This window comes from Ranitomeya imitator, chromosome 9, assembly GCF_032444005.1.
Source record: "Ranitomeya imitator isolate aRanImi1 chromosome 9, aRanImi1.pri, whole genome shotgun sequence".
NCBI lineage: Eukaryota > Metazoa > Chordata > Amphibia > Anura > Dendrobatidae > Ranitomeya > Ranitomeya imitator.
In genome coordinates, this window is record NC_091290.1 from 97,290,443 (window position 1) to 97,313,243 (window position 22,801).

At 43.9% G+C, this 22,801-nt stretch overlaps 1 protein-coding gene across 2 annotated transcripts in view; it reads right to left on the reverse strand.

Annotated features, from left to right (window-relative positions):
* Window positions 1-22,801, reverse strand: part of EDC4 (enhancer of mRNA decapping 4) — a 928,397-nt gene that overhangs the window by 748,201 nt on the left and 157,395 nt on the right. For both annotated transcript variants that reach the window (XM_069740123.1, XM_069740124.1), the window contains exon 7: window positions 13,304-13,408. In XM_069740123.1, coding sequence (XP_069596224.1) covers window positions 13,304-13,408 — 105 coding nt within the window. The remainder of the gene's footprint in view (window positions 1-13,303; window positions 13,409-22,801) is intronic.

Sequence of the window (22,801 nt, forward strand, 5' to 3'; positions counted from 1 at the left end):
ATTGCCCTCTCCTCCACCGTCACACAGCACCATTCACTTCTCTGCATACACACAAATTCGCCTCACCTCACCTCACGGTATCGTGAAGCTCCATCATCGCTGGCAGCTTCCTGACTCGCACAGCCGCTGCGCTGAATGATGATGTCATTCAGCCGCTGCTGTGTGAGACAGGAAGCACGGGCAGTAAGCAGGACGGATCCATTCCCTGCAGCTCTGCTCTGCGGCCATTTTCGCCTGCAGGCCGTGGAGCTGCAGGTCTTGCTCCCTGCCCACCGCACATGAGGGCAATCTGGCCAAGGGCCCCCCGGAGCCTAGGGGCCAGATAAATATCAATATTAGCCGCCCTGCAGGCAGGGCCGGTTTTAGGCAAAGTTTAAAATGGGGTCCCAAATGCTAACATATTGCACATCACACAGAAGCATTTCGGTTGTATTTACATGCGCTGCATTCAGGCCACTAAATGAGTGTGATCAACAATATTGAAGTCGTTCAACGCTTGTTTCCCGGCCTCTTTCCACCGTCTGAGAAAGAATGATGGGGACAGAATGATCACTAAAAGATCAGTAACAGATCACCATACAGGATCATGTTATCAGCAGCACAAATACAGTTTACACCGGCGATGTGCTAATGAGAACAATGATTTCTATTTCGACATAAACAAACCAATCACTCGATGAATATGCAGCATTTTGCTCGTTTAGTATAATACACCCCACAGTCTTCCATATATTATAATGTGCACCACAGTCCTCCATATTGTAAAATGCACACCGCATAGTCCTCCATATAATATAATATGCCCCATAGTTCTCCATATAGTATAATACACTCCTCAGTCCTCCATATAGTATTATATACTTCCCATAGTCCTCCCTATAGTACTCCATATATTAAAATACACTGCTCAGTCCTCCACATAGTATAATACACTCCACATAGTGGTCCATAGTATAATGCACCGCCATAGTCATCCATGTAGTACAATTCACTTCCCACAGTATAATGCATGGCCCATAGTCATCTATATTGTAAAATGTACACCCTAGTCCTCAATATAATATTATATGCCCCAAAGTCCTCAATATATTAAAATACACTGCTCAGTCCTCCACATAGTATAATACACTCCTCATAGTGCTCCATATAGTATAATGCGCCGTCATCATCATCCGTGTCGTACAATTCACTTTCCATAGTATAATGCACACCATAGTTCTTCATATAGTATAATGTATTCCCCATAGTCCTCAATACAGTATAATGCAGCCCACATATAGTATAATGCAGCCACCCCAGAGCATAATGCAACCACCCTACAGAGTATAATGTAACCCCCATAAAATATAATGCAGCCCCCCTCATATAGTATAATGTAGCCCCCTCAGAGTATGATGCAATCACCCCCCCATAGAATATAAATATAATACAGCCTCCCATAGAATATAATGTAGCCCCATCAGACTATGATGCAATCCTCCTTCATAAAATCTAATACAGACCCCCATAGAATATAAAACAGCCCACCTCCCCATAGTATATAATGTAGCCCCCATAGAATATAATGCAGCCCCCATAGTATGTAGCAGCCTCCCCAAAAGAATATAATGTACCCCCATAGTATAACACAGACTCCACAAAGAATATAATATACCCCCATAGTATATAACATAACCACATAGTATATAACACAGTCTTCCCCATAGAACATAATATACCCCCATAATATATAACACAGCCTCCCCATAGAATATAATGTACCCTTTTTTTTGGAAGTGCATTTGAACAGCAAGGTGGATTGCTGTTAAGGGAACTAGAGAAAAAAAAAATCTATAAATCTTCAGCATAGCGAGTGTCAGCGAGCTGAGTGTGGCCGGAGCGTAAGTGTGGACGGCGGTAAGTGTGACTTGTGATTCAGTGACTTTGGATTCAGGGAGTTTCCAAGGGAGGAATTACTGTGTGTTTTTTATTAATATTTTGTATTTTTTTTTTTTTTATTTAACTTTTCAGTCTGGTGCAATCCCCATTAGGAAATGTGCTCCACTCTTGTTAATGCCATCCAGTGCACATCTTGCCACATGTATGCAATCCTTGAGCAGCCGATCGAGGGTGCATACTGCTGTGCGAGATGTGAGCACGTTGTGCATTTGGAAACCCAGATTCTGAATCTAAATGTGCAGCTGGCAACAATGAGATCCATAGACAATATGGAGAGGAGTCTTCTGCTCACGGAGCAGATGCTCAATGGGATAGATGAGGGGGGGGATGGTGGGATGGAGCTGCAGGACGATGAAGTAGCAAGCTGGGTGACAGTTAGGAAGCGGGGTAGAGGGAAGAGTGCTAGGGAGGCTAGTCCTGATCTGGAACACCCCAATAAGTTTGCTACGTTGGCAGCTGAGGGGGGTGCCAGTACAGGGGTAGCACTGCTGCAGCCAGGCATGTCCTCTGAAAGCCGGAGGAGTGACTGCTCCAGTAAGGAGGGAAATAGGAGAGCAGGGCAGGCCAGACAGGTGCTGGTAGTGGGAGACTAAATTATTAGGGGAACAGATAGGGCAATCTGTCACAAAGACAGGGATCGTCGAATGGTGTGCTGCCTACCTGGCGCTCGAGTCCGACACATCGCTGATAGGGTGGACAGATTACTGGGAGGGGCTGGTGAGGACCCAGCGGTCATGGTGCACATTGGCACAAATGACAAAGTTAGAGGTAGGTGGAAGGTCTTTAAAGATGATTTCAGGGAATTAGGCCGCAAGCTGAAAGCAAGGACCTCCAACGTGGTATTTTCCGAAATACTGCCTGTACCACGTGCCACGCCAGAGAGGCAACGGGAGATTAGGGAGGTTAATAAGTGGCTCAAGAATTGGTGTAGGAAGGAGGGGTTTGGGTTCCTGCAGAACTGGGCCGACTTCTCAGTTGGCTACAGGCTCTACGCTAGGAACGGGCTGCGCCTCAATGGGGAAGGTGCAGCTGTGTTGGGGGAGAAAATGGCTAGAAGGTTGGAGGAGTGTTTAAACTAGGGATTGGGGGGAGGGTATTCAATTTATAGGAGGGGAAGATAGTGCAGATAGAGACCTGGGCACAAATAAGGAAGTTGGGGGTGGCGGTGGCATGGGGGGTGGTGTTAGAACAGTTAATAATTTAAGAAAGAATAGAGGTACAGAGAGGAACATCAAGTGCATGTATACTAATGCCAGAAGCCTCGCCAACAAAATGGACGAATTAGAACTAATGTTGTTGGAGCATAATTATGACATGGTGGGGATACCTGAAACGTGGCTGGATGAGAGCCATGACTGGGCTGTTAACTTGCAGGGCTATAGCCTGTTCAGAAATGACCGTACAGATAAGCGAGGGGGAGGGGTGTGTCTATGTAAAATCGTCCTTAAAACCCATCCTGCGTGATAATATAGGTGAATTTAATGAAAATGTAGAATCCCTGTGGGTGGAGATAAGGGGAGGGGGAAAAAATAATAAATTATTGATAGGGGTTTGTTATAAATCTCCAAAAATAATGGAAGCAATGGAGAATATCCTCGTAAAGCAAATAGATGAAGCTGCGACTCAAGGAGAAGTCATTATTATGGGGGACTTCAACTACCCTGAAATAGATTGGGGAACAGAAACCTGCAGTTCCAGCAAAGGTAATCGGTTTTTGACAACTGTGAGAGACAATTACCTTTCACAACTGGTTCAGGACCCAACAAGAAGGGGGGCACTGCTAGACCTAATATTAACCAACAGGCCAGACCGCATAGCAAATGTAAGGGTTGGGGGTCACTTGGGAAAAAGCGATCACAAAATAATAAGTTTTCATGTATCCTTTAATAAGATTTGAAGTAGAGGGCTTACAAGGACACTAAATTTCAGGAGGGCAAATTTCCAACGGATGAGAGAGGATCTTGGTGCAAATAACTGGGACGATATCCTGAGACACAAAAATACACAAACAAAATGGGAGACATTTATAAGCATCCTGGATAGGACCTGTGCACAGTATATACCGTATGGGAATAAACATACTAGAATTAGGAGGAAACCAATATGGCAAAATAGAGCTGTAAGGAGCGCAATAAGTGATAAAAAGAAAGCATCTAGAGAATTAAAGGAAGTAGGTAGTGAGGAGGCATTAAATAAATACAAAAAAATTAAATAAATTCTGTAAAAAGCAAATCAAGGCAGCAAAGATTGAGACAGAGAGACTCATTGCCAGAGAGAGTAAAAATAATCCTAAAATATTCTTTAACTACATAAATAGTAAGAAACTAAAAAATGATAGTGTTGGCCCCCTTAAAAATAGTCTGGGTGAAATGGTGGATGAGGATAAGGAAGAAGCCAATATGCTAAATGACTTTTTTTCATCAGTATTTACACAAGAAAATCCCATGGCAGACAAAATGACTAGTGATAAAAATTCCCAATTAAATGTCACCGGCTTAACCCAGCATGAAGTGTGGCGGCGTCTAAAAATCACTAAAATTGACAAATCTCCGGGCCCGGATGGGATACACCCTCGAGTACTGCAGGAATAAAGTACAGTCATTGATAGACCATTATTTTTCATCTTTAAAGACTCCATAATAACAGGGTCTGTACCACAGGACTGGCGTATAGCAAATGTGGTGCCAATATTCAAAAAGGGGACAAAAACTGAACTCGGAAATTATCGGCCAGTAAGCTTAACCTCTACTGTGGGTAAAATCCTGGAGGGAATTCTAAGGGATGCTATACTGGAGTATCTGAAGAGGAATAACCTCATGACCCAGTATCAGCACGGGTTTACTAGGGACCGTTCATGTCAGACTAAGGCTACGTTCACATTAGCGTTGCGCGCCGGTGCGTCGGCGACGCAACGGCGACGCAACGCGCGACGCACCAAAAACGCGCGCAAAAACGCTGCGTTTTGCGACGCATGCGTCGTTTTTTGATGAAAATCGGACGCACGAAAAATGCAACTTGTTGCATTTTCGTGCGTCCGACGCTAGCATCGAAAACGACGCACATGTCGAAAAACGCAAACAAAAAAACGCACGCGTCCCCTATGTTAAACATAGGGGCGCGTCGCCGCTGCGTCGCCGACGCAACAGCGACGCACATTAGCGTAACGCTAATGTGAACGTAGCCAAATTTGATCAGTTTCTATGAAGAGGTAAGTTCCGGATTGGACCAAGGGAACCCAGTGGATGTAGTGTATATGGACTTTTCAAAAGCTTTTGATACGGTGCCACACAAAAGGTTGATACATAAAATGAGAATAATGGGGATAGGTGAAAACATGTGTAAGTGGGTTGAGAGCTGGCTCAGGGATAGGAAACAAAGGGTGGTTATTAATGGAGCACACTCGGACTGGGTAGCGGTTAGCAGTGGGGTACCACAGGGGTCAGTATTGGGCCCTCTTCTTTTTAACATATTTATTAATGATCTTGTAGGGGGCATTCAAAGTAGAATTTCAATATTTGCAGATGACACTAAACTCTGCAGGGTAATTAATACAGAGGAGGACAATTTTATATTACAGGATGATTTATGTAAACTAGAAGCTTGGGCTGATAAATGGTAAATGAGCTTTAATGGGGATAAATGTAAGGTCATGCACTTGGGTAGAAGTAATAAGATGTATAATTATGTGCTTAATTCTAAAACTCTGGGCAAAACCGTCAATGAAAAAGACCTGGGTGTATGGGTGGATGACAAACTCATATTCAGTGGCTAGTGTCAGGCAGCTGCTACAAAGGCAAATAAAATAATGGGATGCATTAAAAAAGGCATAGATGCTCATGAGGAGAACATAATTTTACCTCTATACAAGTCACTAGTTCGACCACACTTAGAATACTGTGCACAGTTCTGGTCTCCGGTGTATAAGAAAGACATAGCTGAACTAGAGCGGGTGCAGAGAAGAGCGACCAAGGTTATTACAGGACTGAGGGGTCTGCAATACCAAGATAGGTTATTACACTTGGGGCTATTTAGTTTGGAAAAACGAAGACAAAGGGGTGATCTTATTTTAATGTATAAATATATGAGGGGACAGTACAAAGACCTTTCTGATGATCTTTTTAATCATAGACCTGAAACAGGGACAAGGGGGCATCCTCTGCGTTTGGAGGAAAAAAGGTTTAAGCATAATAACAGATGCGGATTATTTACTGTAAGAGCAGTGAGACTATGGAACTCTCTGCCGTATGATGTTGTAATGAGTGATTCATTGCTTAAATTTAAGAGGGGACTGGATACCTTTCTGGAAAAGTATAATGTTACAGGGTATATACACTAGATTCCTTGATAGGGCGTTGATCCAGGGAACTAGTCTGATTGCCGTATTGAGTCGGGAAGGAATTTTTTTCCCCAATGTGGAGCTTACTCTTTGCCACATGGGTTTTTTTTGCCTTCCTCTGGATCAACATGTTAGGGCATGTTAGGTTAGGCTATGGGTTGAACTAGATGGACTTATAGTCTTCCTTCAACCTTAATAACTATGTAACTATGTAATAGTATATAACACAGCCACATAGTATATAACACTGCCCCCATAAAATATAATATACCCCCATAGAATATAGTATACTCCCATAATATATAGCACAGCTCGCATAGTATATAGCACAGCCCGCGTAGAATATAGCACAGCCCACATAGTATATAACAGCTACGTAGTATATAACACAACCCAAGTAGTATATAGCACAGCCATGTAGTATATGACAGCCCATGTAGTATATAGTACAAGCCATGCAGTATATAACTGCCCACATAGTATATAGCACAGCCCACATAGTATAAGCACAGCCCACGTAGTATATAGAACAGCCATGTAGTATATAGCACAGCTTACATAGTATATAGAACAGCCCACGTAGTATATAGAACAGCTATGTAGTATATAGCACAGCCCACGTAGCATATAGCACAGGAACGTAGTATATAGCATAGTCCACGTAGTATATAGCATAGCCCACGTAATATATAACACAGTCCACATAGTATATAGAACAGCCACGTAGCATATAGAACAGCCACGTAGTATATAGCATAGCCCACATTGTATATAGAACAGCCATGTAGTACATAAAACAGCCCGGGTAGTATAAAGCACAGCCCAGTAGTATATAATACAGCCCACGTAGTATATAACAGCCCACGTAGTATATACCACAGCCCACGTAATATATAGCACAGACTGCATCTCTCCCCCCCCCCCCCCCTAGAATGGCCCCACAGTCCAATACTCACTGTTATAGGGTATTAAAAAAAAAAAAAAAACAACACACCTCTCCTCGTGCCCACACTGCCCCCAACTCCTGTCTCGGCAGCTGCCACTGCACTGCCTGGCACACAGTGAGTTCGCGATGACGTTATCGTGCACCCGCAGTGTCAGAGGCAGAGCGGGTAATAATGGGAGAGGAAGCATCATCTGATGCGCTCTCCTCCATCATTGCTTTGAACTGTACCGGCAGATGCCGGTATAGTTCAATGCGGCAGGGAAGTCAGCAATGGTGGCAGGCGGGCCCCCTGCCTCACAGGGGCCCCATAGCGGCTGCGTGATGTGCTGCTAGCTGAGGACTCCTGGGGAGCGGGGGCCCTAGGCAGCTGCCTGCCCCTAAGGCTACTTTCACACTTCCGTCTTTTCAGATCCGTCACTATCCGTCGATTTTTGAGAATGCAGGATCCTGCATTTTCCCATAGACTTGTATTAGTGACGGATTGTGATGGATAGCCATCTGTTTCATCCATCGTGCACTAGATCCGTCATAAAATAGCGGTCCTTCGTGCAGAGAAGACGTTCATTGTAACGTTTTTTGTGCACGTCGGAAAATCGGTCAGCGACACATCATGCACTGCCCGTCGTCTGCTACAATGGAAGCCTATGGACGCAGGATCTGTCGCTGACCGTCACACACAGGAATCCAGTTTTTCCCTTCTGAGCATACCCGGAAAGATTTTCTAGTCTGAGAATCTCTTTATCTCGTCCCCGGACATTTAATTCACGGACTTTCTCTATGACGGATCCGTCATTACACTGGATCCGTCGCACACATTTTTACCTATTTTCATGACGTCCGTCGATACGTCATTTTACTGCACTACGACGGACCCCAGAAAACGGAAGTGTGAAAGTAGCCTAACGCCGGCCCTGCCTGCTGGGGCCCCCCCAGAGCCTCCGGGCCCAAGTGCAGCCGCATCGGTTGAACCGGCGGTATGTCCGCCCATGTCCTGCTCAATGCAGGATTTACTAAACCATCTCAGACAGTAGCTATTTGTTACATCTATTGTTAAGCAGCTCATTCCTTGAGTGAATTCTCTCCAGGCGTCATCTCCCACCTCTACATTGAAGCAAATTGTGAAGATCTGAGGTTGTGGGTTGTAATAATCACCTAGGCAGGTTAACAATTCCTTACAAGCATGGTCTTATAGCAATTCCAGGTACATGGTCACAATACAATGTCCTTATTGCACAAGATCCTAACCCAGGATTGATAGTTCCACTACCCCAGTACAATCTGACACCCACTGTCACCAAACTTTTGCTTGACCCACAGCATTTAGTATCTCTCGTCAACAATCACAGCCTATGTTTCTCCAGACGATGGATATCACGACCGTAACATGTGAATCCAACTCCAGCCAGCAACAACCCTCCTTAAGATAGTTCCTCACATCCAGATGATAGATATCACTACCATAGCACGTGTATCAAGCTCCAGCTAGCAACAACAATCCTTAAGATAGTAAAGTCCCAACTGTGGTTCTTTAAAGGTCTTTGACAGTTCAGTGATGAGCAGAGGAGCAAAACTGCATTCCACCAGATGGAGCTATGGTTCCTTGGGCTGTTCCTGTAGAGTCACTGCTCAGGGGGAGCCAGAGACTTAATACCCACAGCTCTCATTCAGGACATTATTCCACAGGACTGAAGGAAGGTGGGGGGTGGTGATATGTCATTGTTCAGGTGGTCAAAACCTGCATATTTGTTCTAATTTGTGCAGGTTAGTAAAATGCAGTGCCCTGATGCAATATGTACCTTAATCAGCAGGCATTTTAAAAGAGTCAACATACAGTCTCGGTAAGTTCACACAGGGCGTTTTTGAAAATAAGAAATACGCTGAAAACGTCATATTGTCCCACAAAAAACAAGCTACCATACAGCGTCATTAGAGAAAAAATAAAAAAAGTTATAGTACTCAGAATAAAGCGAGGTAAAAATAATTATTTTTTTATATAAAATAGTTTTTATCATATAAAAGCACCAAAACATAAAAAAAAGATTTAAATGAGGTATCGCTGTAATTGTACTGACCCGAAAAATAAAACTGCTTTATCAATTTTACCAAAAGTGGAACGGTATAAAGCCCGTCCCCAAAAGAAATTGATGAATTGCTGGTTTTTGGTCATTCTGCCTCACAAAAATCGGAATAAAAAGCGATCAAAATATGTCACGTGCCTGAAAATGGTACCAATAAAAACGTCAACTCGTCCCGCAAAAAACAATACCTAACAAGACTCTGTGGAAAAAATATGGAAAAATTATAGCTCTCAAAATGTGGAGACGCAAAAACAATTTTTTGCAATAAAAAGCGTCTTTTAGTGTGTGACAGCTGCCAATCATAAAAATCCACTAAAAAACAGCTATAAATAGTAAATCAAACCCCCTTCATCACCCCCTTAGTTAGGGAAAAATAATAAAAAAAAATTTTAAAAAAGTATTTATTTCCATTTTCTCATTAGGGTTAGGGTTGGGGCTAAAGTTAGGGATAGGACTAAAGTTAGGGATGGGGCTAAAGTTAGGGATAGGGTTTGGATTACATGTACGGTTGGGATTAGGGATAGGGGTGTGTTAGGGATAGGGGTGTGTCAGGGTTTGGGGTGTGGATAGGGTTAGGGGTGTGGTTAGGGTTATGATTGGGATCACGGTTAGGGGTGTGTTGGAGCTAGGGGTGTGGTTGTGGTTAGGGTTATGGTTGAGATCACGGTTAGGGGTGTGTTGGAGCTAGGGGTGTGGTTAGGGTTGGGATTAGGGTTAGAGGCGGGCTCGGGTTAGGGGCGTGTTCGGGTAAGGGGTGTGTTTGGGTTAGGGTTTCAGTTCGAATTGGGGGGTTTCCACTGTATAGGCACATCAGGGGCTCTCCAAACGCGACATGGAGTCCGATCTCAATTCCAGCCAATTTTGCATTGAAAAGTCAAACTGCGCTCCTTTCTTCTGAGCTCTGCCATACGCTCTAACAGTGGTTTATCCCACATATCGGGTATCAGCGTACTCAGGACAAATTGCACAACAACTTTTGGGGTCCAATTTCTCCAGTTACCCTTGGGAAAATAAAACAAATTGGAGCTGAAGTAAATTTTTTGTGAAAAAAAGTGAAATATTCATTTTTTGTTCAACATTACAAAAATTCCTGTGAAATACCTGAAGGGTTAATAAACTTCTTGAATGTGGTTTTGAGCACCTTAAGGGGTGCAGTTTTTAGAATGATGTAAGACTTGGGTATTTTCTATCATATAGACCCCTCAAAATGACTTCAAATGTGATGTGGTCCCTAAAAAAAAAATGGTGTTGTAAAAATGAGAAATTGCTGTTCAAACTTCAACCCTTATAACTCCCTTAAAAAAAAACGATGGTTCCAAAAATGTGCTGATGTAAAGTAGACATGTGGAAAATGTTACTTATTAAGTATTTTGTGTGACATATCTCTGTGATTTAAGGGCATAAAAATTCAAAGTTGGAAAGTTGCTAAATTTTCGCCAAATTTCTGTTTTTTCACAAATAAACTCAGGTAATGTCAGAATCATTAAGATCCGTTGAAGCATTCCAGAGTTATAACCTCATAAAGGGACAGTGGTCAGAATTGTAAAAATTGGCCCAGCCATTAACGTGCAAACCACCCATGGGGGTAAAGGGGTCAAGAAATGAAGGTCAGTCAGTCTGAAAAACTGGGAAAACTTTGACAGTGTCCCCAAGTGCAGTTGCAAAAACCATCAAGCACTACAAAGAAACTGGCTCACATGATGACCGCCCCAGGAAAGAGAGGAGAGTCACCTCTGCTTCTCAGGATAAGTTTATCCGAGTCACCAGCCTCAGAAATTGAAGGTGAACAGCAGCTCAGATTAGAGACCAGGTCAATGCCACACAGAGTTCTAGCAGCAGACACATCTCTACAACAACTGTTAAGAGGAGACTTTGTGCAGCAGGCCTTCATGGTAAAATAGCTGCTAGGAAACAACTGCTAAGGACAGGCAACAAGCAGAAGAGACTTGTTTAAGCTAAAGAACACAAGGAATGGACATTAGACAAGTGGAAATCTGTGCTTTGGTCTGATGAGTCCAAATTTGAGATCTATGGTTCCAACCTCAGTGTCTTTGTGTGACGCAGAAAAGGTGAACGGATGGACTCTACATGCCTGGTTCCCACCGTGAAGCATGGAGGAGGAGGTGTGATGGTGTGAGGGTGCTTTGCTGGTGACACTGTTGGGGATTTATTAAAAATAGAAGGCATATTGAACCAGCATGGCTACCACAGCATCTGGCAGAGGCATGCTAATCCATCCGGTTTGCGTTTAGTTGGACCATCATTTATTTTTCAACAGGACAGTGACCCCAAACACACCTCCAGGCTGTGTAAGGGCTATTTGACCAAGAAGGAGAGTGATGGGGTGCTACGCAAGATGACCTGGCCTCCACAGTCACCAGACCTGAACCCAATTGAGATGGTTTGGGGTGAGCTGGACCGCAGAGTGAAGGCAAAAGGGCCAACAAGTGCTAAGCATCTCTGGGAACTCCTTCAAGATTGTTGGAAGACCATTTCCAGTGACTACCTCTTAAAGCTCATCAAGAGAATGCCAAGAGTGTGCAAAGCATTCATCAAAGTAAAAGGTGGCTACTTTGAAGAACCTAGAATATAAGCCATATTTTCAGTTGTTTCACACTTTTTTGTTAAGTATACAATTCCACATGTGTTAATTCATAGTGTTGATGCCTTCAGGGTGAATTTGCAATTTTCATAGTCATGAAAATACAGAAAAATCTTTAAATGAGAAGGTGTGTCCAAACTTTTGGTCTGTACTGTATATGGGGGAACTGGGGACATCTTACCAGATACATGTGGATAACTGGGGACATCCTACTATATATATGGGTTGTACTCTCTCTCTCTCTCTCTCTCTCTCTCTCTCTCTATATATATCCTCTATTATGATTCTTTGGACAGAATATCAACCATGAGAGAGGACAAAATGAGAACCATTATTTGTGACGTAGAAAGGAAGACTTGGGCGAGGGGTTCGGAATCATTAATTTGCGGTATATTTAACAGTAACAATTAGGCAATCAAACATGGATGAAAGTTTTGAGGTATAAACAGAGGGACATACATGAGATGGAAGCAAGCAGCTAAAGTATGTAATCTGTTGAGCAGCTCGTTTGCTTTGTGATATACTAGTAAGAGTAATGAGGAGGTGACTGATCAGCCACCTGCGTAACTAGCACAGCAAGCATTGAGAGCTCATGTTAAGACTTGATAATCGCCATCAAGATGAAACCACATTCAAATTCTTGTGGAGGTTGCGAGGTAAGAATTTTGCTGAGCTGACAATTAAAAAATGAATAAAATAAATACATATTATATGTATAGTATATTATATTATATATACACACACCCTTTTTTAGCTACTCAGGTGAAAAATGTGAGCTTAGCACAAATATACATATACAGATCCAGAAAGCCAGATCTCTTACATCAGTGTTTCTCAACTCCAGTCCTCAAGACACACCAACAGGTCAAGTTTTCAGAATTTCCTTTAGTATTGCACAGGTGATAATTTCATCACCTGCTCAAGCATGAATTCCATCACCTGTGCAATACTAAGGGAATCCTGAAAACATGACGTGTTGGTGGCTCTTGAGGACTGGCCTTGAGAAACACTGTCGTAGGGTATGTTTCCACATTCAGGAAACGCTGCGTGTTTGACGCTGCGTAGAGCCGCAGCGTCAAACACCCAGCATCCAGATGTTACAGCATAGTGGAGGGGATTTCATGAAACCCCGACTCCACAATGCATTAAAAGATGCATGCGGCAGACCCGCGGAAATGGACATGCGGCGCGTCTTTTCAGAACACAGCATGTCCTTACAATGCTCAAACAACGCATGAACAACGCAGGTGACCTGCCAATGACCTCAGGTGCAGATTTGGTGCAAAATTTACTTGTGTAAAGTCCTGACCAAATCCTGATGCAATCCTGACTGTGGACACATACCCTTATATGAATATTACAAACAAAAGTAAAAGTACAATAAAGCAAATAAAATGACCTACACCAGAATGTCCAGTTACAGATATGAATCCTTCCTTTATGTCACTGATAAGAGTAGGCCATGAGCTGTGGTTTGCCCTTATGATGTCCAAGTCCCATACCTCAGCCTAAAATGAAAATATAGCAGTAAAAAACAATTTAATTGGTGTACAGAAACATCAAACTATGTCCAACCTGACAGTCGCAAATTATTACTGCATTTAGCATATTGAACAGTATATAAAAGATACAGTGGGAGAGAGATGTATATACCCTTATGGGAAACTTCAGGCGATTCATACGGCCCAAAACTACAGACCGCATGAATGACAGCTTGGCTGCACAATCTTATCTGAAATACTCCAGTGTTAATGGAAAACAGTTTAAAGATCAGTTTGGGTCTATAAAGGTACCATCACACAGTGGCACTTTTGTCGCTATGACGGTACGATCCGTGACGTTCCAGCGATATCCATACGATATCTCTGTGTCTGACACGCAGCAGCGATCAGGGATTCTGCTGAGAATCGTACGTCGTAGCAGATCGTTTGGAACTTTCTTTCGTCGCTGGATCTCCCGCTGTCATCGCTGGATCGGTGTGTGTGACACCGATCCAGCGACGCGTTCGCTTGCAACCAGAGTAAACATCGGGTTACTAAGCGCAGGGCCGCGCTTAGTAACCCGATGTTTATCCTGGTTACCATCGTAAATGTAAAAAAAAAAAAACAGTACATACTTACATTCCGGTGTCCGTCAGGTCCCTTGCCGTCTGCTTCCCGCACTGAGTGACTGCCGGCCGTAAAGTGAAAGCAGAGCAGAGCGGTGACGTCACCGCTGTGCTGTGCTTTCACTTTACGGCCGGCAGTCAGTCAGTGCGGGAAGCAGACGGCAAGGGACAGACACCGGAATGTAAGTATGTAGTATTTGGTTTTTTTACGCTGGTAACAAGGGTAAACATCGGGTTACTAAGCGCGGCCCTGCGCTTAGTAACCCGATGTTTACCCTGGTTACCTGGGGACCTCGGCATCGTTGGTCGCTGGAGAGCTGTCTGTGTGACAGCTCTCCAGCGACCACACAACGACTTACCAACGATCACGGCCAGGTCGTATCGCTGGTCGTGATCGTTGGTAAATCGTATAGTGTAACGGTACCGTAAGTGGAGACCAGACTAGTCTGTACCCACAGGGAGGAGTAGAGAGCCCAGATGGGGGTAGTGCCAGCTCTTCAAACAAGAATTGTGCTGAAACACTGGTGTTACACAGAAAAATATTCATGGCTGCAAAGGTGCATCCAGATATTTAAAGGGAACCTGTCACCTGAATTTGGCGGGACCGGTTTTCGGTCATATGGGCGGAGTTTTCGGATGTTTGATTCACCCTTTCCTTACCCGCTGGCTGCATGCTGGCCGCAATATTGGATTGAAGTTCATTCTCTGTCCTCCGTAGTACACGCCTGTGCAAGGCAAGATTGCTTTGTGCAGGCGTGTACTACGGAAGACAGAGAATGAACTTCAATCCAATATTGCGGCCAGCATGCAGCCAGTGGGTAAGGAAAGGGTGAATCAAACACCCAAAAACTCCACCCATATGACCGAAAACCGGTCCCGCCAAATTCAGGTGACAGGTTCCCTTAAATCATGCTGCTCGTGTTAGGCAGCAAGCATCGACTGTCAAGTTTCATTTAATGATGATATTTCATCAAAATCTTCAATACACATTCTGTTGTAAGTAATGATGCTTAAAAGGGGTAGAAAATGTGAACATAAATGGTTTTGTAATTTACAGTTGTTAAAATTTATGCTCCATTCAAAGAATAATAAGCTTTCATCCGTTGAAGCTGCAGAGTGGTCACATGCGACTGGAACGGCGCTGGAAGCTTAAGAAAATAGCCATCGTTAAGAATGAAAATGCACTTACAAATAATTACATAATTTGGAGTGATTATTGCCTTAACCCTTTGAGCCAAAGCCTGTTTTCACTTTAATGGCCAGGCGAATTTTTAGAATTCTGACTATCGTCACTTTATGAGGTCATAACTCTGGAAAGTTTCAACAGATCCCGGCGATTCTGAGATTGTTTCCTTGTGACATATTGTACTTTACGACAGCAGTAAAATTTCTTCGATATGACATGCGTTATTTGTGAAAAAAATTTAAATTTGACAACAATTTAGAAAAATGTCACAATTTTCAAATTTCATTTGTATGCCCTTAAATCAGAGTCATATCGCACAAAAGAGTTAATAAATAACATTTCCCACATGTCTACTTTACATCAGCACAATCTTAGAACCAAAATATTTTTTTCTTACTAAGTTATAAAGGTTAAAAGTTGACCAGCGATTTTTTATTTTTTCAACAAATTTTACAAAACTTTTAGGGAAGACATCACATTTGATGTCACTTTGAGGGGTCTATATGATAGAAAATACCCAAAATGTACACCATTCTAAATAATGCACCCCTCAAGGTGCTCAAAACCACATACAAGAAATTAATTAACCCTTCAGGTGCTTCACAAGAATTTTTTTAATGTGGAAGGAAAAAATAAACACTTACCGTATATACCTGAATATAAGCCGAGATTTTCAGCCCTTTTTTTTTTAGGCTGGAAGTGCCCCTCTCGGCTTATACTCGAGTCATTGTCCCAGGGGATCGGCGGGGGGGGAACGGCAGCTGTGACATACTCACCTGCTCCTGGCATGGTCCCTGCATCTCCAGTCGCTGACAGCTTTTTCTAGCGTTGAGCGGTCACATGGTACCGCTCATTACAGTAATGAATATGGACCCGACTCCACTTCCATAGGGGTGAAGCCGCATATTCATTACTGTACTCCGTGCCATGAGAAGGTAAGAAGGTAAGCACTTCTGCTTACTATACCAAGGAAGGTGACGGGCACAAGGGGGCATTCTTTGCGTCTGGAGGAGAGAAGGTTTTTCCACCAACATAGAAGAGGATTCTTTACTGTTAGGGCAGTGAGAATCTGGAATTGCTTGCCTGAGGAGGTGGTGATGGCGAACTCAGTCGAGGGGTTCAAGAGAGGCCTGGATGTCTTCCTGGAGCAGAACAATATTGTATCATACAATTAGGTTCTGTAGAAGGACGTAGATCTGGGGATTTATTATGATGGAATATAGGCTGAACTGGATGGACAAATGTCTTTTTTCGGCCTTACTAACTATGTTACTATGTTACTAAGTATAATGGGGAGGGGGAGCACTGCGCGATAGTCACCTGCCCTCGTTCCGGGCGCCGCTCCATCTTCCCTGTCCTCTGCAGTGACGCTCAGGTCAGAGGGTGCATTGATGTGGTTAGTCGCGCCCTCTGGCTGAACGTTACTGCAAAGGATGCGGAAGACAGCAGCGCCAGAACGAGGACCGGTGAGTATTGCAAGTGCTGGGGGCCTTAGCGACGGAGAGGTGAGTATGTCATTTTTTTTTTAATCGCAGCAACAGCATATGGGGCAAATATCTCTATGGGGCATCTTATGGGGCCATATTCAACATTTGTGCCGCACTATATGGGGCAAATGTCTCTATGGAGCATCTTATGGGGCCCTTATTAACCTTTATGCAGCATTATATGGGGCATAGTTTAATATGGAGCATCTTATGGGGCCCATTATGAACTGTATGGAGCATTATATGGGGCTCCTGATTCAATACGGATATTCAAACACACAACCTACCGATATCTCAATTAATTTTACTTTCATTGGTACCTATTTTTAAAATTTATCGGTAGCTGCTGCATTTTCCACCCTAGGCTTATACTCAAGTCATTAAGTTTTCCCAGTTTTTTGTGGCAAAATTAGGGGTCTCGGCTTATAATCGGGTTGGCTTATACTCGAGTATATACGGTACTTTTCTTTCAAAACATTTTTTCTTTAGACCTAATTTATTTTACTTTCTCAAGGGTAACAGGAGAAAATGGACCATACATTTTGTTGTGCAATTTCTTCTGAGCATGCCAATACTCGATATGTGGGGGAAAAGCCAGATTACTTACCGGTAATGCCCTTTTAATGAGCCACGACAGCACCCTCTTTGAGAGAGGGACCCGCCCATAGGAACAGGAAACCTACAGAGACAAAAGGGCGGCCCCCCTCTCCTCCTCAGTTGTTTTTCAGAGAACGAGAGGAACCGCTGTTGTTAGATTAGTATATCTCCGTAATTGTTAGTACATTTTATCATATCTATATTCACCCCTGAGAATATTTTGTATTAATAACTATACATATCTACTAGGGTGGGAAGTGACAGGGTGCTGTCGTGGCTCATTAAAAGGGCATTACCTTAATTACTAGTAATCCGGCTTTTTACCATTCGCCACGACAGCACCCACTTTGAGAGATTTACAGAGAACCTTCACCTGGGTGGGATTACCGTACTAAGGACGGCTCTCCCGAATGCCAAGTCAGATGCAGAAGACAGATCAAGTCTATAATGTCTATAGAAAGTTGAAGGCGAAGACCAGGTTGCGGCCTTACATATGAGCTCGATGGAGATGTCTTTATTCTCCGCCCACGAGGATGATACAGCCCGAGCAGAATGTGCTTTTACTCCCTCTGGAGGATCTTTGCCTTTTGACAAGTATGCAAGATAGATAGCATCTCTGATCCAACGGGACAAGGTAGCTTTTGTAACCCCGTGGCCTTTCCGGTGACCCTGAAAAGATACAAACAGAGCCCTACTCTGTCTGCAGGACTGGGTTCTCTCTATGTAGCTTAGGACTGCTCTTTTTACGTCCAACATATGTAGCTTCTCTTCCTCTGGATTTTGTGGATTATCATAAAAGGAAGGTAGAAAAATTTCCTGAGATCTATGTAGTGGATGCTTTCCTGAAACGGAAAGTACTTGCAAGCAGCATAATACAAAGAATAGCAGGTTTACCCAGAATCCTTTGCAGTAGGCGGGGCAATGCAAATCATCTCTTTCCACCCCAGTCTAATTCACAGCGCTTGGAACCGCCAAGCGTGCAATGCTGCGGATTAGTTTCTAAATTTACACAGCCAACCAATTCCTACCTGTGGACACGTGTTTCGGGCTTTTGGCCCTCATCAGCACAGGGCTGGAATTGGTTGGCTGTATGGAGTGGGGCTCGGTGAGCAAGCGATACACACATGCTAGCCACCTTAGGGAGAGACCCAAGTTGGGCTAAATGTAGCGGGACGAAAGAGACCGAAAAGCCCTCTACTTAAAGGAAATACATAGTGGATGCTTTCCTGAAACGGAAAGTACTTGCAAGCAGCATAATACAAAGAATAGCAGGTTTACCCAGAATCCATTGCAGTAGGCGGGGCAATGCAAATCATCTCTTTCCACCCCAGTCTAATTCACAGTCTAATTAGACTGGGGTGGAAAGAGATGATTTGCATTGCCCCGCCTACTGCAAAGGATTCTGGGTAAACCTGCTATTCTTTGTATTATGCTGCTTGCAAGTACTTTCCGTTTCAGGAAAGCATCCACTATGTATTTCCTTTAAGTAGAGGGCTTTTCGGTCTCTTTCGTCCCGCTACATTTAGCCCAACTTGGGTCTCTCCCTAAGGTGGCTAGCATGTGTGTATCTGAGATCTATGGTATTTTGTTGCTACTTTAGGGAGATATGATGGATCTGGTTTGAGAACCACCCTGTCCTGATATGTCATTAAGAATGGAGGGTCTATGGAAAGGGCCTGGATGTCTCCCACTCTTCTAGCAGAAGTTAAGGCTATCAATAAAGCTACCTTATATGTGATATTTTTTAGAGGAATAGAATGTAAAGGCTCAAAAGGAGGTCCAGTTAAGGCATCTAGGACTAGATTCAAGTCCCAGGGCGGTAGACGTGGGACATGAACCGGTGTACACCTTTCACATGCTCTAACAAATCTTGCTATCCATCTGTTACCAGCTATTTAAGCACTATAGAGGGCTCCCAAGGCAGACACTTGCACTCTCAAAGTATTAACCGATAAACCCATCTCATGACCTTTTTGTAAAAATTCAAGGATGGCTCTAATAGGAACTTTGCTAGAGAAGGGTTCCATATAGAAGTTGAGGAATTTTCTCCATACTTTGCTATAGATTAGAGTTGTGGATTTTTTTCTACTTAACAGTAATGTGTTATTTAGTTCTTGTGAGAACCCTCTTCATGTTAGTATTTGCCTCTCAAGTTCCACGCCGTTAGGTGGAGGCCCTTTACTCGTGGATAGCAGAATGGACCCTGAGACAAGAGGTCTGGTGTCATTGGCAGAATCCAGGGATCGCAAACTGGCATCGCTCAAAGACAGGAGAACCAGGGTCTCTTTGGCCAAAATGGAGCTATTAATATTACTTTTGCTTTTTCTTCCCTTATTTTCTTGATAACCAATGGGAGTAGCATCATTGGTGGGAAAGCGTAGGCCAGATCGTATTTCCATAGATACTGGAGAGAGTCTACCATATCCGGATGATCTGCCACATTCAGGGATGCAAACATCGGTACCTGCCTGTTGTTCCTGGTTGTAAATAAATCTATCTGCGGAAGGCCCCATATGTCCACTATTCTCCTGAATATCCGATGATTGAGAGTCCATTCTCCCTGGCGAAGCGTATGGGGACTTAGGAAGTCGGCCTTTACATTTTCTACTCCTCTGATATGTAGAGCAGTGAGTGAAAGTAAATTGGGTTCTGCTAGATTGAAGATGTCTGCCGCTGAACACATCAGACTTCCCGATCGCGTTCCGCCTTGCCGATTTAAATATGCGATGACTGTTGTGTTGTCCGACAGGATTTTGACATGAGACCCTCGGAGCTGGGGAAGGAAAAAAAATCAAGGCATAATAAACGGCATTTAATTCCGTTCAATTTGAGGACTGCTGAATCTCTAAAGAACTCCAGCGACCTTGAGCTATATTTTGGTCCAGATGGGCCCCCCACCCCTCCGGGCCTGCGTCAGTAGTGAGTAATTTAGAGCAGGGGTCCCCAACTCCAGTCCTCAAGGCCCACCAACATGTCATGTTTTCAGGATTTCCTTAGTCTTGCCCAGGTAATAATTGCATCACCTGTGCAATGCAAAGGAAATCCTGAAAACATTACCTGTTGGTGGGCCTTGAGGATTGGGAGTTGGGGACCTCTGATTTAGAGGACCTAATTGTCCATGAGACTCCTCTGGACAAATGGTCTTTCTTTAACCACCAAAGAAGTGAATGAAGCACGTCATCAGATAAAGTGATCTTTCAAAGTGGGTGCTATGATAAAGTTGTCTTGTGGCAATTTAAAGAAATCTAATCTTAGTCCAGATTTTATTAGACGAAGGATCCATTGATTTGAGGTTATGTTTTCCCATTGATACTAAAAATATTTCAGTCTTCCACCAACTGGGATCTCTCTCTCTACTGATGGTATCTACCACGTCTAGATGTTTCAGGGTTACTATATAAGGCACCTTTCGGTTTTGTTTCCTTAGACTCCCAACGGTCTTTCTGTGGCTCGTACGGCCTCCTCCTCTTAAATGGCCGTCTCCTAAACGCTCTCCTATAAGAAGGAAGAAACTGTTTAGGAAAGCCCTTCCTTCTCTCTCCTACTTTATTCAGTAGGTCATCCAGAACCTTCCCAAACAGGAACTCACCCTGGCACGGGATTGAACATAATCTGGATTTTGATTGTGCATCCCCCTTCCATAATTTCAGCCAGAGGGCTCGACGAGCTGCTTTGACCAGACTTGCTGACCTCGCTGCCAAACGGAGGGAGTCCGCTGAAGTGTCGGCTAAAAATTCTGCAGCACTCCTGATCAGTGGCACAGTTTGGAGAATTTTTTCTCTCGTGACCTTGCCTTTTACTTGCTGCTCCAGCTGGTCTACTCAGACTAGTAGAGACCTAGCTGTGCACGTGCCCGATATTGCTGGCTTAAAGGCTCCTGTGTTTGTCTCCCAAGATCTTTTGAGGAGAGCTTCCGTTTTACGATCTAGTGGATCTAGTAAAATTCCTGCATCTTCTACCGGAAGGGAAGATTGTTTTGAGGTTGATGCCACCACCGCATCCACTTTAGGAACTTTGGACCATACCGCCAAATCCTCATCACTAAAGGGGTAATGCCTTTTAGAAGATGATGGGAGAAACCCTTTTCCCTGTTTGTCCCATTCCTTCCTAACAAGGTCCTTAATAGCGGTAATGACCGGGAAGGCACGCCGTTTTTTTTTGGCCTAGTCCAGCAAACATTATATCCTGAACCGACCTGACCTTCTTAGTATCCGGACACCCCATAGTGTTCCTAACGGACTTTACGAGGTTGTCTATGCTATCGACAGGAAAAAATGCTCCACCTTCATCCTCAGAAGAGCTGGGGGATGATCCCGAGGTATTGGAGGATCGGATTAGGCCCTCTTCAGACTCTGAACTAGAGACGGGAGAGAGGGGCTTACTTCCATGTTTTTTAAGAGATTTTAATCCAAGAGACTGGATCTCCTGTCTTATTATGGACTGGATGTTTGTGGCAGTAACAGCCGCCTCATCCTGTAAAGTCTGTTTTATACAGGTCTGACACAACCTCTTGGGATACGTGTCGGGCAGGGATTGTATACACAGGGCACACTGCTTATGCTTAGATTTACTGGTCTTCTTAGCCTAAGGGGAGAGGCAGAGAAGGAAGGGATCAGCTTATAGGTAGAGGATTATAAGAAACCAGGTAAGGTGAGCGACAGGAAAGCTCCGCTAGCTGTGGAACCCGAGTAACATGAAAGGTTCAAACGAAGACTCTTGTAGGACCTTAAGCACTAAATTAATATCCCAGGAGGGTCGGTAGGGGGGAACAGAGTGAGAAGCTCCTTTATAAATGTCTTGAGCTGTCGGTGAACAGCCAGGTTCTCTTGGAAAGAATAGAGTGTTAGGAGGCAAGGGGTCCTGCCTGCCAGACCCGAGAGGGTACAGTAGTGATGAATTCCATCACTGTGCTCCCGATCTCTAGGGGGGAGAGTGGAGTGACCCATTACACTCCGTCGCCCAGATCACAAGCTGAGCCTGAAAAAGAGAGATCATTAATAAAAAACAACAAAACCTAAGGTAGATACGGGGCTGAAAGCAGCCCGTGTCCACCTCCTACTGATACTAAGCTAAAACTGAGTAGCCTTCTGCTGGTTGGTGGGTATATACTGCTGGGTAGGAGCTAACTTTTTTGCATAGTGTCAACCTCATAGTGGCAGCAGCATACACCCATGGTTTCCTGTGTCCCCCAATGAAGTGAAAGAGAAAGTTTGTTGTGCAATTTCTCCTGAGTTCACCAATATCTATATGCCTAGTGCTCCGCCTGACCTTTCCTTCATTTACCTACACTCCTTTGTGAGTGGCGGATGGAGCGGCACAGGCATTACCATTTGGAGATCCGCAGAACCTGTGGTCATGTGGTCTAGTCACGTCAGCTTGGATTCCACGCCCTACAGAGCTTGACGGCCGGCTCTCCACTCACCGCAGGCTTCTCCCGTGGTTGTGCAGGGATGCACAACCCGGACAGGTGAGTGGATCTCCGATTTATTGTACGTTTATTGCACAGTACTGGTAGCACAAAGGC